This window comes from Drosophila grimshawi, unplaced genomic scaffold (genome assembly GCF_018153295.1).
Source record: "Drosophila grimshawi isolate 15287-2541.00 unplaced genomic scaffold, ASM1815329v1 contig_545, whole genome shotgun sequence".
Classification (NCBI taxonomy): domain Eukaryota; kingdom Metazoa; phylum Arthropoda; class Insecta; order Diptera; family Drosophilidae; genus Drosophila; species Drosophila grimshawi.
In genome coordinates this window covers 770285-788615 of record NW_025063357.1, presented here as the reverse complement: position 1 = coordinate 788615, position 18331 = coordinate 770285, and the positions used below count along the sequence as shown (strand labels likewise).

Sequence of the window (18331 nt, the reverse complement as noted above, 5' to 3'; positions counted from 1 at the left end):
AGGCGAGTTACCAATAACGTTCATTCAAAATGTAGTGATTCTATCTTAAAAATTGTGGAAGATATGCGACTTTTAGATATCTAGGGCGGATTTTTCTGGGGATGGAGGGAGTGGGCTTTGTTTGAGAATGTATATGCCGATCTTTGAAGAAAGTTACCAGTAAGTTACTTTAAAAGATTGGTGAGTCTCACTTTAAAATTGTTGGAGATATGCGGATTTATCGATTTACACTTTTCGATTATGGGCGCAGGTGTCACACAAATTGTATATCAGTTCTTAAGGCCGACAACCCGTAATATACTTACCATATTTGACTCTAACTCTCTAACTCAAAAACTGCGAGAGATATAGCTATTTATAATATTAAGGGCTGGGGCTTGGGTGGCGGAGGTGGGCGTGGCATATGCCGATATTTGCAGGACATTGCCAGCAACCTACAAACCAAATTTGGTAAGTGCAGCCTTAAAATTGTTGGATATATGTGGCTTTGTCGATTTGCGATGATAGTTTTTTTTTTTTTATCCTCTTAGTGGCCGTAATACGCCAGTATAGTATCTCTTGCAAGTTTCTAGTGTTTATCTGTAAGGATGTCGAAAAAAGTTGCGTTGATACAGACAGAAAATCGGACGGACAGCAGGACAGACAATGCACAAATCCAATATACTATTATATCTTTGGTGTCAGAGTACTATAAATGGAATGAAAATTCTTTAGTTTGAATAAATACCTTACAATTTTTAATTAAATTTTGACTCTATCTGCGTATAGTAAATAAAAAAAATATATTTAATAGTCTCTGAGATCGACAAGCTTTTTAATTATCGCGACCATATATTTAATTTCAGTTACATACGCAAATTTCTGGTTCTTATTTTTTATGAGTTAGGTATAAAAATAAGCTTAAATCCGATTTTATAACCCAATAACTTGTTGGGGTTACATATGATCAGCTAATTGAGTATCGGCTTAAATAGAAAATGAAATTATTTTTAATTACAACCAATACCGTACAAAGAAGCCGTAAAGGATAACCAAAAATTCTGGATATATGGGCAACTTGTGGTGGAGTCATATTCATATTCATATTTGATGAAAATATTATAAAGATCACTGTGATTATTCACATATACCAACATATTTCTGATGAAAAACTAGTTACATAACACTACATTTTATGAAAGTATATATATGTATTTACCACAAATCGACATAAATATTCAATTTATGAAGTAAATAATGCCGAAAGTACAAATTTTTGTGTGCTGGTTTGCATTTATGATAAATTCTTATTATTTCACAATTTTTATTTATTTCCTCATTCACAGTCCTGAGCAACAAGTTTCACTGAATTGACTTCCAATATGAAATGCTTTCTTTGGCTGATTGTATTGATTGACTCAGACGCCCGCACAAAAGATTACGATAGGGAACAGCTTTTTGCAAATGACCATAAAACAGCTGAAGCCCGAGTGTTTTGAACAAGCGCTTGGAACAGCCACCGACAGATGCGATTGTGATGATTTTATATTTCGACTAGAGCAGAACACTTATAATGCGAACCGCAGCACACCGAAGTCAAGTTGGAAATGTCGCCAGCTCGCTCATTGTTATTGTCAGCCGAAAACAAATGCAACCGTATGCATACGTACGAGTATGTATGTCTACATGCACATAGGCGTTGTGTTTCTGGAAGACAAATATAGATTTTGAGCGATGCGATTGCCGTGCTTAAAGCGATTTTGCATGCAATGCGATTCGCTTACAGTTATTACAATATAATTTTTTTTTTTGGCCTGCGTGACGTAGCTTTGAGTTTTGAGCCTGCGTGTGCCGTTGGGCGTCTAGTTGTGAATTTAGTGACAAAACTGTCGTGCGCCCATTTCTGGAATCGCAATTTGTTTTTGTTTTCTTTTTTTTTCATAACGAACTCTATCTTTATCTCGTAGAATAATCCAAATGTTGATGTTCTGCGGTTGATTGCACGTGCACTGATAATGTTGAAAAAAACTTTAGTTAATTTTTTTTACGAATAATTATTTGAAGTTCTCTAAAACTTATGTGACATTTTTTTAATTGAATAATTATTTTCTTGCTTTATGTACTTTTTTGCGTGTACTTTTAATTTTTTCGCCTAATTTTTGCTTAAAAGCAATAAATTCAAAATTGATTAGCAAAAACAAGTAGGAACGCTGTAGTTAAGTGAGCTCGACTACGATATACCCAGAACACAGCTGTTAAATATATTCTAAAAATGTATTATAATAAAATAAGCCCGAACTGAAATCACAGACATGCGACAAGCGCATATATGTATATATATATATATATTGATTATGATTGCGTGTATTATCTTGTTGCCGTCGCGTCGATTATCTTGTCGTCTCTTTCTCACACATGCAGTTGATAAAAATTATGAAAATGCACATTATATATAAATTAGAAGAATATTCCTTTGAGATTGTGAAATGTATTGCTATCGGAAAACGATATGTATCGATATTTGCTAATCGAAGACAGTTATCGATATAATGAAGTTTCTAGCTGTTATAGTCTCTGAGATCCGCGTATTCTTACAGACGGACGGACATGGCTTTATCAACTCGACTGTTGATCCTGAACACGGAGTCGGACATGCTTCCTTCTGCACAAAGCCGTTATATCCGTTTTACCCATTTTCAATGGGTTCAGAGTATACAAAATAAACAAAAGCTAATGATTACAACACATGTGGTAGTAAAAAGTTAAACACACAGTAGTAATCACAATTTTATCACAATTTACCGTTATTCAAACTTATGGAAAAATATATACTTTATGAGGTCGAAAACGTTTTATTTAATGTGGTACATTCTCCTCGATAAAATCATAATCGCCTTTTGCGAGGGTATACAAAATTACAGGGAACTCTAAAGTAATTTTGTAAAAAAAGACTTGATAGTGCCAAGGATGATTGCATACTATTTTGGTGAGGTGTTATATTTTATAATTATAATTTTAGCATTATAGCATTAAATTTAAAATTATACACAGCCTCGTGCCGATTCAATTGCAATTTGAACAAATATCGTATTTACCTACTTACCTTGATCGTACATATTTTGCAATCATGTCAATAACTTATTTGATATTAAGCCTCTTCTATTTAAATTTGTACTGGACTAAAGTATATACCTATGTGTACATTTTTTGTAAGTGGACTAAAGTATACACCTATGTGTACATTTTTTTGTAAGTGTGTATTGTGTCACAACGCATTTTTTATGGCATTGAACCATATTATGTGCGTATCTTAAAATCTTGTTATATATTGCAATACAATCGAAAAAATAAATAATAACTATCAACTAATTAAATTAATTGATTATTAACAAATTATTTTGAATAAACTAAATTGAATTTTTTGAATGCTTCGGTATTTCGTAGTGTGCTACGTGGCATGTTCTAGTCCAGCATTCTCAGTCATACTTAGTTGCTTTGCTTTGTTTTGTTTGTTTCGCTGTGAGCTATCATCTAGCTTAAACGTACAAACGTAAACAAATGACTTGCAAAAATGCAGCCGCTCAATTCATAAATATAATATTTTTGTCATTAAAAATAATATGCCTATTTAATAAGATTCCATCAATAATATATATAATGACTGAACGACTGGAACTACAAAGCTATATTTTGTACTGAAAGTCCCTTTTCATACTCTGATACGAAGAGTATCATAGTATATTGGTTTTGTATAATGTCCATCATACTGTCTGTCTGTATGAATGCAACTTTTTTCGACATACTTAGAGTCAAAGTTTTGAAACTTGCAAGATATACTGGTCTGTGCCCGCGCCAAACAAAGTGTCAAAATTGGGGTGCTCCGTCTACTAGGGAGCTATGAAATCGATAAAATCGATAATCGCAAATCGATAAAGCTAAAGTGTAATAATAATAAGGCACAAGTACTACAGAAAGGTGTAAATTTAGAACACGTCGACGTTGTTAAAGCATCGAACACAGCCTGTTGCCGAACTGCACCGACATGATTTTTGAAACATCCTAAATTATCTTAAAGCTATTTACAGTTATTCTTATTCGACTAAGGACATAGGTAGCTACGTATTAACTGCTGCAAATGCGTCTACACTAATTATCGTATCAGTTCAGAGAACTCTTATCGCGGAAGGTTTTATTATGGTAACGATGGGAGTCGCGCACGTGTCTGTTCACGTCTTTACCTATTGTCTAGACAAGAGCCCTCCTTTGCTATCTTACCGTTGTAGGATTGAACAATGGGCATATATCATATTGTAGGCTAAGAGATCGATAAAAAATTAGATGGCCACACCCACTCCGCCGCCACAAACCGCTGCATCTGTTAGTGTACATCGATAAGACCATATATCTCACTCAATTTGAAAGGTAGAGTCTCTAATTTTGAGTGGCACCCTTAAAAAATTCGGAAATAACATTTGGACCACGCCCATTCCCGCCCCCAGAAACGATTAAAGCCAACTAAATCATGCCAAGTCTTTCCCTGAAGAGCGCTTGTAAATAATGTGTGTTGCTATGTGGATATAAAAGCGATAACCTTATGCGGGTGGTACTTGGTTAGTACCATAGTTAAAGCTTCAATTAAAGATTCTATATTATATATTTAAAGATAATTTATTCTTTTCACATTGTTGTTCGATTTGCTGGTTTTACGAAAATACGCAATTTTATCATAATCAGAGCACCACAAATAAATAAGCAATTAGAATATGCTTAAAAAATATAATATATATATTTATATAAATAATGAACAGAATAATACAACACAGTAACGAAATACATATATCAAGATCTTGAAACAGTCTGAATTCAAAATAGTCTAGGACGCAGATCGCCGAAGATTACGAACCCATGCACAAACTCTCCAAGCTTTAAGACAGAGTGACTAACTCTCATAGAAACTGCAAGACAGACCGGCGGTTGGACAAACGAATTTGATTATCTCATCGTGGGAAGTGATGCTGAGCAAAATGATATAGAGCAGACTTTTTAAACTTTGATACCTTCGCTATATTCAGGATATTGGTTTTGTGCAATGTCCGTCATGCTGTATATCTGTCTGTCCGGCTGTATGAACGCCGTCTGCTCGATGAGATAGAGAGATCAAACTTGGAACACATACTGATGTTGCCGTCAGACAAAGTGTAAAATTTGGAGTGCTACGTCACCAGACGATATTTGAAAATCGATAAAGCCAGATATCTCCCTTGGCTGGTATGTTGTTGGCGATGTCCTTCAAAGATCGGCATATGCCACGCCCACCTCCATAGCCCCTACGCCCCTCGACTATAAAAATTTTAAATGGCTATATCATCCACAGTTTTTGAGTTGGAGCCGTCAAATTGGGAATGTATTTTACTGGTAGCTGCCTTTAAGAACCGATAGCCTATTTTTATGGCCACGACCACACCTACGCCCATAATCGTCAATGCCGATATTTTGGAGAATGTAAATCGATAAGCCCGCTTATCTCCCACAATTTTAAAGATAAAGTAACCGAACTTGGAAGGTAACTTGCTGGTAACCTTCTCCAAGGATCGGCATATACATTTTCAGACCACGCCCACACCCGCCGCCCCCAGGAGCTTCAGCCCTAGAAATTTGTAAGCTAGAGTCGCCAAATCTTAAAAGTATGTTACTGGTAACTCTCCTAAGAGATCGATAAAAAATTGGTTGGCCACGCTCACTTCGCCTTCCTAAACCGATGCATCTGTTAGTGTAAATCGATAAGACCATATATCTCACACAATTTGAAAGCTCGAGTCACATAATCTGAAAGGTATATTGCTAATAACACCCTTCAAAAATCCGAAAAATAATTTTGGACCACGCCCACCCCCGCCCCCAAAAACTATGAAAGCCCATATCTTCTGCAATTTAAGAGATACAGTTACCAAACTTGGAAGGTAGATTACTAAGATCGTACTTCACATTTTTTTGGACACGCCCACTCCCGCCTCCAAAATTCCCAGAAGCCTATATCTCCCGCAATTTAATAACTACAATTATCAAACTTGGAAGGAAGATTACTAGGAACCTTCTCTAATATTTTTTTCGGCCACGCCCACTCCCGCCCCCAAAATTCCCAAACTCACATCTCATAATTTATGAGCTTTGGTTACCAAACTTCTAAGGAACAGTACTAGCTTATATCTACCGCAATTTGAAAGGTAAACTTGGACAGTACTTCTTGGCTACACCCACCCTTTTCTTTATTACTTTTTACTTGCTGGGCTAAGTTATGATATCACAGTATTTCGCAACGTTCTTTCTTGTTAGTGTATGAGAAGGGTATAAAGAGCTGCCTTCAATCACGTGCACTTACTAGTTAAGCACAGGTATTTCGTAATTTGTCGCTACTGTGGAATTTGAGAGAAAGAATAATCACTTTTTCAAACGAACTAATCTAATAAAATATGCCTCAAAAATGTATTCATAGTACTTGAATATGCGAAATGCATATGCAAATGTTCAAATGCTCTGGAATATCTTCGAGGAATATCTTAAGTAAATGTATGCTAAATATTTTGTTAATTATCAATTGGTTAGGCAGGTAAGCAATTTTCTAATGCATTCGTAATAAGCACGAGCTGCCTTTCACTAGGTACAAACTTATGCAAAAATGTTCATATGATTGTCGTGAGCCGGAGGTTTTTTACACTCTGAACCCATTGAAAATGGGTCAAAAGCGAATAAGTTGTTAAGAATGAAACCTGTCCGACCCCTTTACAGTATATATATTGATGATCAGGGTCAACAGCCGAGTCGATTTGGCCATGACTATCCTCTGTCCTTCTCTGTTAACCTCCTTCTACCTACCGCGACTGTAGAAGTTAGAAATGTCCAATTTATTATATTGGTTTTGTGCAAAATCCGTCTTTATGAATGCAATGTGCATATCGATAAAGCCACATATCTCCCACAACTTTAAGACTACAGTCACCAAATTTGGTTGGTAGGTTGTTAGCGATGTCATCCAAAAATGAGCATATGCAACGCCCACCTCCGCTGCCCTCAAGTCCCTCGCCCCTAACATTGGGAAGTGTCAATATCTTCCGGGATTTTTGAGTAAGAGCCGTTAAATTTGGAATGTATATTACTACCAACTGCCTTTAAGAGCCAATGGCCAGGCCCAAACTTGTGTCCACTATCACCAAAGCAGATATTTCGGAAAGTGTAAGTCGATAAGTCCGCATATTTCCCGCAATTTTAAGAATAGAGGCACCAAACTTGGAAGGTAACTTGCTGGCAACCTTCTTCAAAGATCGGCATATATGTTCCATAATTTGTAAGCTAGAGTCAACAAATTTTGCTGGTAGCTTCCCGAAGAGGTCGATAAAAAATTGGATGGTCTACTTGTGTAAATAGGTATGAAAATTTGAATACAATTTGAAAGCTAGTGTAACCAGTCCTGCTCCTGGTTACGCCCGACCGCAACGTTCTCATTGGTTTTTATTTAATTTTGTAGATAACAAATTATCAATATCAATATTAGATTCAATTTTAATAATATAGTTTCCTAAATGGTCTGTTTATTTCTTAACATAATATTGATAGTCTCTACAAATTTCTTCGAGATCGGCTAAGAAATTTGCAACAACACAATAAATTTGTGGACTCATATGAAAACAAAAGTTTCAGTATTTTTTAGCGCTTTGCTTTGATATGTGAAGATTTTGGTTCAGGATATCTGCTAGTCGAGCTGTTTCGACTAGCACTTAAAGGATTTTATTTTAAATATTCGAATAATTTTTTTCAACTCACGAATTATTGTTTCCATATAATCATGTTCTATTCCGTTTGTATATCTTAAATGTTTAACGTTAAGACTTCAATCTAATTTGATAAAAAAAATTATATATATTTCTTATATATTAGTTTGTGGTAATGTATGATCAAAGTATTATGTGCAATTGTATACAACTTTGCTTAGCATGTTGTCGATTGAATGGGAAGCAAAGCTTATTTGCAACAATTTTCGACCTAAGACAGAATATCCCAAATGTTAAGTTTATTTTAGAATCTTTTTTTTTTCAAATCAAACTCTTAGCAGTTCAAACATTTCGCAAAAAAAATGTTAATGTTAATGTGAAACACCACCTTTTAATAAAATACCATTTTTATACATCTGTTTTTTGATGAACCCAGGGCAATTGATTTTTTTTAAATATTTTGTTTTATGTACATACTTCAATAACGGAGCCAGAAAAAAACAATATTTCAATTATAAAAAGCAATCAATAAATAATCAAATGTGTAATTTAACGTGTTTTCAACATTTCTTTTTAACTTCGAAATCGAATTATTAAAAATGCCGGCAATGGTTTGGCCCTACGCTGATTCCCAGCTAGACTCTTTTATTTATATTTATATATAGATTGGAGATAAATGAAAAACTAAAGCGCTGTAACGCTCAGCAGAAAATATTTATTTAGTTAAGGTAAAGTGAATATTTAAAGACTGTGCTCACAGAAAATGATCCGAACTCACTTGTACTGGTGGTCGTTTTATTTCAATGTAATCACACTTTATATAAGTAAATGTATAAATATTATTAGCTATTCTGACTTAGCCGTTTAATTTTACCCTTATTTGTAATATACTTTTTATTATTTAAGAAGTGCTCAATCGATTTTTGCCTTCCTTGATCCTTTGTCAATTTCAAGTACTTACGCGAATGGTCGCCAGAAAATACATACATAGTATGTACACTGCACAATGGAAATTACAATTTTAAATTTGTATTTACGTTTTTAAACTGAATTCTGCGAAAGTTGTCGACGTTTTGTGCACCATGGAAAAGAAAAAGTATGCGTCTTCATAGCAAAACTTTCCGCTTCGGCAAGGTTTTCTGGCAACTTTCTAAAATTAGACAAGTATACAAATGAGGTTTCCGCAAAATGTACTAATCAAAATAACAACATACTTGTTCAGTGTTTCCGGTAGCATCAGACATAAGCTAGCGCCGAGGAACATCAGACTGCTAATGAAAATTGATGGCAATGGTTTATAAAACTTGGCCAAGTAGATCACATAAAACACTAGAAAATTCGAGGCCAGGCCCACAACATGTATATTGGAGAGAGCTCGCCCCCTCACGCTAGTTGGAATTATCTCGGCAGCATATTGGATTTCCGCATCATATGAGACCGTCACGCCATAGCGGCCCAGGCCAATCATAACGGCCAGCAAAAGATAGTTTTCCTTTGGGTCGAGGAATGCAATAAGAAAGCCGGTAACCGTATTGATTATACCACCTATCAGCAGGGCACTGCAGGCCATTCCCTTGCGTCCGATGTTATTTTGAAGTAAGAGGATCGTCCAGCCAGCTGGTAAATAGTTGACCGATGTGTAAGAGAATAACTTAAATGGGGAGGTGCCCAGACCCTCCATGTTGCGGTTGATCACGTCGTAGGTGAGTGTAATGATGACCCTGCATAGTCGATGGGATATCAATATATAACGATATGCTCGCAATTACTTACGATTTCAGCATCAAGAACAGCGTGCAACGACGCAGATACGGTGTTCTAAACATTCCCATGAATGTATCCTCATGATTTGGTAGCTTCTGTTGCTCGTTCATCTTCTCGCGATAGTGCTTGACAAACTCATCGAACACAGAGTCCTCCACCTGCCTCCCATTGAACCTGGCCACCCATTTGAGACTCTTCACTGCCTGATCGTATCTCTGTTTGGTGAGTAGCCACTGAGCACTCTCAGAGAGTATCAGCGGATAGCAGAGCACCCCAAGAGCTGGCAGCGAAGCTATCCACAGATAATGACGCCAGTTGCCTATCCAGATGGCGACCCAGGGGGAGGTCATCAGTCCAAAGCAATAGAAAATGGCGAGAATAATGTTGAGGCCAAAGGTGCGACGTTTTGGACTCAGGTACTCGAACACTGAAAACATGAAATGATAAATATTTTCAAATTCAATATTCAATAATCGTTCAGAAGTTTTTTTTGTCTAACCCAAAATGTACATTAAATAGTACATTGTGTCGGTGGAGAGTCCAGAAACAAATCGAGAAACAGCAAATAATGGAAAGCTATAAGCAAACGAGGTGAGAAAATCTCCAGATGCGCCCGTCAATGTTGCCATCAACAGTGCTGGAAGTCGTCCAATGCGATCCGAGAGATGTCCAAATATGACGGTGCCCACAACTGAGCCAAGGAAAAAGAACGATTGACCTACGGTTGAATGATGTGACTTGTCGCAGACCCATTTCAGCTGTGTAAGTGTAAGTGTAAGAAGTTGCCTGAGTTGCTAAATAAATTGTCAGCATGGCAAAATACCTCAGTTGTAACACTCTCATAGCCCTGTTCACGCTTAAATATCCAGTTCTGGCACTGACCAGTCTTTGCGACAAGACCCGTTCCATTGACCACTGCATCCAATAGTGTGCAGGATTTGTGCGTCACATTTGCGTATACCGATCGAATTTCTGACTCATTTAAATTCTGCAGGTCGTCATGGTAGCACCTTTGAATATTGAAATAGTGCATATAGGTTTGAGTCACTGTTGTGAGGTACTTACCAATGCTCTGGCGTAAATGTTATAAGAGTTTGCGAAAAGTAATGCAAGGAACTGAGTATATTCGTATAACCGTATAATAGTAATATAACATATTGAAAACGCCCAAAACTTCCGCATTTGTCGAGCACACTAGTGAAGTCCATGATTTCACCGCTTGAACGTCTACTTGCAAATTGCAATTGCGGACTAAATTAAGGTTGACTTAAGACTTGTCGCTTAAACATAAAAACGAATCCGATCAAATACTAGATAGCCATCACGATGACACATGTTTCTAAAACAGCTGACTAAATTGGAACTGAAACGCAACTGCTTTGGTATCAGGTAAAATTTACCTATCCCACAATTAAACATATTTTCAATTAAAATAATTTTAGCAATATTATTTATTGTTAGTTTAGATCAGTAGTTGGTATCAGTATTATTTTAACGTTTCCAGCTACATCGATAGCTATATGAGTAAATTCCGTAGTAGTCTTATATAATAAATTGACCCCGACAGCTTAGTTAGCTATCAGCTTAGTGATACAGCCATTTTATTAAAGTCTTAAATTTGATTAAAAATAATGGCATTCGAGTAATGGTAATGCAAACAAATTACTTTGCTCAAATAATAAGAACCCAAAGTCTGCTAGTTGTCAAGGAATAGGCATTCAAATCTATTTGGCGTTCAAACAAATTTTCAGAAAAGTTGTAATGCCAAAGCTTAGAAAAATATTTAAAATACGGCTGTTGGACAAAATGCTGCCCAGTAATTTAAAATTAGGTATAAATAATAAAATAAATAATTGCATGTGCATGTCTTTTGCTTTTTCATATGAAAATAGCTATTTATTTTTAGGCGCCAGTTCGATAGCTTTTCTTTTCAAAAGGGAAAGCTTTTCCGTATTCTCTAATTGGAACGTCCAGATGCCCGTTTTAAAAATTGGTTTTCTTTCTTCGCAAATTAGAGCACGCCTAATAGACAGACAAATTATCAGACATACTGCTGAAGAATGGGAGCTATATAAATATATATATGCCGGAGCGTATGCACTTACAATTTACGTAATGCACGTTTGCAACATTGCTTGATTTGTTTTGATCAATTGTTTTGATCTTCGTGTTACCAAACGTAGAATTGAATAACGGCAACATGCACGATTTCTTGCTTTACTTGTCACATACCAAAACTGGATGAGAAACAATGGTTGGAACTGTCGATACCCTTGCAGGTCTGCGGCCTGCTACAAATTTGCGATCATAAATTAAGCGCACAAAGTGAACATGAAACTAATGACATTATTCGTTCTCGCTTGCAGACTGGAGGACCTGAGGGGATGACTGGGTAATGGGTGCTGGGTACTGGTTATATGGCCAGGGCACAAAGCGTCTGGTAAATTGACCTTTCGCGGCTGCTGGAGCCAGGCATTTGGTTTGCTGTAATTTAATTGTCGACTATCTGACCTTTTGAGCATGCGCAACTTTGTTGTTGTTGCTGTTGCTGTTGTTACTGCTGCCGGTTGCCATTTCATTGGTTTAAATTTTCATTTAGCTGGCACTCATTACGCGTAGTTAAGCTTGGTCCAAGTCCTAGCTGATAATAAGTGAACGTTTCAATTGGGTGTGCAACGAAATAAATTTCCACACAATTGCCACAATCGTAAGCGAATCACAAACAGGGCACAAAATAGAAAGGGCAAATGGCAAACGGGTCCCTTTAAATGGTTTAGCGGAAGAATAACCTTTCTAAGTCGATGTGAGCGATGCCAGCATCAATGTTGAACCCAGGCACACGATTCACCGCCAGGTGGCTGCTGCCCACTCTAGCTAATACATAAATATACCAACATCGTCTTGTTGTTGTTGTTGTTGTCTGGCTGACTGGTTGGTTGTTGTTTGTTGTTGTTGATTTTGCTGGATGTCAGGCTGTCTGGGTGTCTAACTGATTGTGTGCTGTTGTGTGCGCGCCATGTGGCATGATCAGTCTGGGCCTGTTTCTATAGCTGTAGCTGGTCTCTGAGTTGATCTTCAATTAGTTTATTGTTCGCTTGGTATTTTGCACCATGTGAAGCAGGCGACATTTGCCGCCAGGTTTTACTATAAATTGCCAGAACGCCGTCGAAACGTTTGCAGTTGTTGTTTCCTCTTCTGGCGCGTTTGTCGTTCGTTTTTGTGCTGCAATCCTCGATTCGGTTAGCCACGTTCGAAGTGGTGTTTAGTATTTGGGGTCTGGACTACAAAAGGATTGATTAAAGTGGAGAGACACGCAAGGACAACTTAAAACTCAAATGCTGAAGGTGTGTGGAACCCCGTACAAAATTTATGTGTTAATGGAAGTGTTATAAGCTTGTAGTAACTCGGTTGTAAATTGGTAACAACGGATCCCTAGGAGTAAAATTTTAAGAGAACTTTGGATGATCTCAATTAAAGTGTCACCGTTTTAAATTGATATCGTCTCGTTTGCAGATATTTCTGCTGAGCGCTGCGCTTGGCTTAGCTTACGCCGGCAGTTTTGGACCCGGTCCATACTATGGGGGCCCAGCTGGACCCCTACAAACCTATGCGGGCTACGGTCCACATCACGGGCCACAGCCATATGTGGCGCCTGGTGAGTCGGAGGAACAGTTAAATAAATTTCAGGATTATTATATATTTGCCTTGGCCTCACAGCTCCCGCACCCAAGCCAGTTGCGCCTGAACCGTATGATCCTGATCCCAAGTACTCCTTCGGCTACGACATCCAGGACGGATACACCGGTGACCTGAAGAGCCAACATGAAACGCGCCACGGTGATGTGGTCAAGGGCAGCTATTCAGTGGTGGATCCAGATGGCACCAAGCGCACAGTGGACTACACAGCCGATCCCCATCACGGCTTCAATGCAGTTGTACGCAAAGAGCCGCTCTCTTACAAGCCATTGGCTGCACCAGGACCTGCTCCACATGCGCTGCTCGCAGGTCCGGCGCCAGCACCTGCATTGCCGGCAGTGCCCAAGGCCCCGCTCCCGCTGCTCTCCTATCCCTACGCCTTGAGCCACTTACATCGTACAGCACCAGCACCGGCTCCAGCACCGGCACCAGCACCAGCTCCTGCTCCTGGTCCCGTAGTTTCCACCGCACATTTCCATGCTGCCTATCCAGCACTTGCCCATAGTCCCTATGCCCAATATCCCGCTGCTCTTCCCGCATCTGCTGCCGACCCTCACCACGCCTACTATCATCATTGAGATCCGCAGGCATTTGGCAACTAGAAGGCAATCTATTTCTAGCTTTCTCTGATCTTTGATTAGTTCTGACTTTACTAACACCACCTCCTATATGTGTTTATCTGTTTCTCCGATTTCATTCTGCTTTCTAAACGGTCCACTCTATTCCTTGTTGTGTTCGTCATTGGATGTTGGTAATACATGCTTATATATAATATTAAATATATACGCGGCCTTATCTCACAAGTTTTGCTTAATATAAGCTCAAATACTTTAAAAATGTATGTGTTGTTATATTTCAAGTATAAACTTAAATTTGCTGGCAAGGTTTTTGATCTTCAAATAAAATTAAAGATTGAATAATATCGATGTTTTGATTAAAGTTCTCTGCGAACTAATTTTAAGATACTTGTGTACCTTGGACAGAAATACTTCGAAATATATGCTGTAATAATTAAACTTATGGAGTAAAAGAACATTGATATGTATACAAATGATTAAAGAGTTTCTTAAATACTTAATACAGTAGTGATATATCCGATTCCTTCCTTCTAGAATAGGAACATTGTGCATAGCATACTTTCAGAAGCACTTTAACAATAAGCCAACTGGCTGCTGTTGATTTTGATTTATATCCCTAAAAGTTTAATTGACTTATTCATTAGTATAATTTATCGTTTACGTTGTTCCAAGAATCTAAAATTATAAAATCAAGATAAAATATATCTGTTTAGATAGCCTATTTAGAAACTATGTTGCTATACCCTTGCACAGGCTGTTACGATTAGCAGTTTGTGTGGCGTATAGAGACGGAAACGACTCCGACCCTATGAAGTATTTTTCTGTATGTCATCGTGGCTTTCTATCCAAACAAGTATTTTATCGTTGAAACTATTTTGGTAAAACTGGATGAATTTTAGGTAGCGATCTCGATTCCGGTATGTAAAGTATTCAAATTTCGGTATTTTTCAAAGTTTATTTTTTATGGTAAAACGTAATGGTACAATACTTAAGTTTTAAAAAAAGAGATAACTGTTCAATCGTATACAGTACAGGTGGCAATAAAATAATCAACATCCGAAAAATATATCATATAGCTCGGTTATGGCTGTCGGTCTGCAAGAGTACTTTGTCTTTGGCGTGTCTAGAATAATCGCTTATTGTTGCTATGAACCCATTACAAATTGGTAAGAAGGATTTAATGAAGAAGTCTCCAACACTGCCAAGAATATTTTTACTTGATCAAGAAAAATAGCCAAGTCGATCTAGCCATATTTCTGTCATAATTCTTTACACCCATTTTATAGATTGCATTTATACTTAATGGGATCGGAGATAGTTACATGTGCAAGTCGTTACGACTTTTGATAAATATAGGTTTGGGTTATGGGAATCTTATCTCTCTTATCTGATCTCTTTCGACTAGATAATTGTTATGTAAAGATTATGGATTTGAGCTAGCCTAAGAGTATTAGTCGAAGTAGTATAACAAGGAAAGGAGTACTGGGTTGATTCGAATAATATTTATACTACTAAATGCAATACTAAATATTTAAAAGAGTAAATTCAACTCTTACTTTATGTTTAACGGTCCCTTCAAAAAAATATTTTCGGTAGCATACGATCTTTTGGTTTATTTGGTCGGTTTATAAGTTATGTTCTATGTAAATGTGGAGTTACAGAGGTAAAGACACTTTACGAACACGTGTTCTTACAAAACCAAAACTCTCAACTATTAACATTTTCCAAACGTTTTTTAACAATGAGAGCAGTTATTATTAATTTTTATTTTAAGTAGTAAGTTCTGATGTTAATTCTCTAATATTCTGCACATCCTTAAAGCTGGAGCATTGAAACTTGGAACAAATAATGCTGTGAACAAGTGATTTGTTGTAGAATTCGCATTAGTTATCTTGAATTCGATTGCTTCCTACAAAAGAGTGTAAATAAAAATAAAAATATTGTCCAAAATGTAAACCATAGGCTTACTTACATAGTAATGAATTTTTAGAGTTTTCCATAATTGCAATATTCCGACAAGAATGAGAGTTGTGCGCATGTTGAGAAGTTTCGATTGCCTTTGATTATTAAGTGTACAATACATTTATTTTATACTTTCTTTTATTTAATTTAATAGGATTTGAGGCAGACACAATTAGTAGTTACCTTAGTTACCTTGTATATTAATATACCCCGAACTCATAAAAAATAATGGGTAAAAAGGGTACAATAATTTTTTTGTTTTACTATTTTATTATATTCTGATACCGAGGTATACTCGGTTATTGGTTTTGTGCAATGTCCGTCGTGCTGAACGAAACTTTTTTCGACACTTTTAAAGCTACAGCCTTGGAACTTGGAGCATATAATGGTGTGTGTCCGTGTCAAAGTGTATAAATTGGAGTGCTACGTCCACCAGGAGGCTAGGAAATCGATCAAATCGATATTGGCAAATCGATAAAGCCACATATCTCCTACAATTTTAAGGCTACAGACATCGAATTTGGTTAATAGGTTGTTGGCAATGTCCTTCAAAGATCAGCATATGCCACGCCCACCGCCACAACCCCCACGCCCCTTGCTTATACAAATTTTAAATGACTATCTTCTGCAGTATTTGAGTTAGAGCCGTAAAATAAGGTAGGTATGTTACTTTAATTGCCGATAACTTTTTCATGGCCACGTCCACACCTGCGCCAAAGCCGAAATTTTGTAAAGTGTAAATCGATAAACCCGCATACCTCTCACAATTTTGAAGATAGAGTGACCAAACTTGGAAGGTGACTTGCTGGTAACCGCCTTCAAGGATCGGTATATACATTTTCCGACCACGTCCACATCCGCTGCCCCCAGGAACTTTGGCCCAGAGATAGAAAAGTATGTTACTGGTAACTCGCCTAAGAGATCGATGAGAAATTGGATGGCCACATCCACTCCGCCTCCCTAAGCCGATACACCTGTTAGTGTATATCGGTAAGATCATATATCTCACACAATTTGATAGCTAGAGTCCCAAAATCTGAAAGGTAAATTGTAACATCTCAAAACTTCTCGTCACCAAAAACGATAATATTCTATATCTCCCGCAATTTATTAACGACAGTTACCAAATTTAGAAGGTAGGTTACTAACATCATACCCCCACATTTTTTTTTGGCCACGCCCATTTCCTCCTCCAAAATTACCAGAAGTCTATATCTCCTGCAATTTAATAGCTACGGTTATCAAATTTAGAAGGAAGATTACTAGGAACCTTCTCAAATAATTTTTTTGGCCACGTTTACTCCCGCCTCCAAAATTTTCCAAATCTTCAGTAATGAACGAGTTACAGTTATCAAACTTCGAAGAAACGTTACCAGCTTATATTTACCGCAATTTGAAAGGCAAAATTGGACAGTAATTCTTGGTAATTCTGTGTAACTTGTTACTACTAAGCTAATTTTATGGTATCAAAGTATTTCGCTGTCGGTTACGCCCGACAGCAACGTTCTCTCTTGTTTAAGCTTTCAAGCTATCTTGTTGAAATTTGTCACTTATCCAAACAGAGCCCTGCTGCCATTGGATAAGCCGGTCTTAAATGTGGAACAGTCAACAGCCAGACCATAATCTACGAGCGACTATTGAGCGACTATTGAGCGACCCCTAAATAATTATGGAGTAATATTGTAATGTTCCAAAGTGGTGTAAGATACAAAGTTAAAGAAAACATTTATTTGTAACGCAATTTATGTATTATATTTTGTATTGTATCAACTTTTTGTAATTGTCATATATGTTTATATTATATGATGTAGTATAATTATCCCATTATGTATAAATAGATGTATGTATGTGTGTTTTGTATATAAACGTTTAAGTATTATTTGTTGATATTATTGTTAATATTTTTTTTTTTGCATGTTTGCTCATGTATATGTATGTGTGTGTACGCTTTATTATATCTGTGTATATATATACTTTCTACCTTTTGCAGAGCAGATTGAAATGTTTAAGATCTCATAGATAGATTTAATCTGCCACAAGTTACAAATTAAATTGATATATTTGTTTTCTTCGCATTGGTCTTGCAGAATCAAATAAAATGTACACTGTTGTAAGATTATAGTCCTTAGTTTTGTAGTAAACGGTATCAAAAGATAGGTACAATTGAATTTGCTCGTACTGATGTACAAGCTACCACTAAAACAATTTTGGAGCTAGTTCAAGCCCCTTGTCTACTTTCGCTTCTAGGTAGTAGAGAAACAAACAAAATGTAATTTAGGTTGTAATTTATATAGATAGTTGCGATATTATTATTCATAAAAATACGTTTCTCTAGTGAATAGGTAAGCATTTAACTAAGGGCTTGGGTGAACGTGAAAGATATGCTTCAATGCTTTACAATTGGACATAATTTTGCTAGGTGAACTTAGAATTAGGTAGTAGGATTTTGTGTATTTATGTGACATTGAGTTCCGCTTAATATTTCGAGCATGTATTGTAGCATATGTATGTATAAATACATATTTATTAAATAAGGAGCTAATATAGCACGTAATATATTTTGTATAATTTTCGTTGATTGTTTGG

At 36.8% G+C, this 18331-nt stretch overlaps 2 protein-coding genes across 2 annotated transcripts; one reads left to right on the top strand and one right to left on the bottom strand.

Annotated features, from left to right (window-relative positions):
* Positions 1-8750: 8750 nt before the first annotated feature.
* LOC6570004 (organic cation transporter-like protein) lies at positions 8751-10721 on the bottom strand. Its single transcript, XM_001996211.2, has 6 exons — positions 10575-10721; positions 10333-10519; positions 10009-10267; positions 9519-9936; positions 8960-9466; positions 8751-8895 (listed from the first exon to the last, which is right to left on the bottom strand). Exons 1-6 carry the CDS (start codon positions 10715-10717, stop codon positions 8787-8789), a joined length of 1623 nt encoding a protein of 540 aa, XP_001996247.1. The 5' UTR covers positions 10718-10721; the 3' UTR covers positions 8751-8786.
* A 1990-nt stretch (positions 10722-12711) lies between these two features.
* Positions 12712-14079, top strand: LOC6570005 (larval cuticle protein A3A). The gene is made up of 3 exons (XM_001996212.3): positions 12712-12853; positions 13023-13164; positions 13227-14079. The coding sequence occupies exons 1-3, from the start codon at positions 12845-12847 to the stop codon at positions 13781-13783; spliced, it is 708 nt and encodes a 235-aa protein (XP_001996248.1). The 5' UTR covers positions 12712-12844; the 3' UTR covers positions 13784-14079.
* The last annotated feature ends 4252 nt before the right edge of the window (positions 14080-18331 follow it).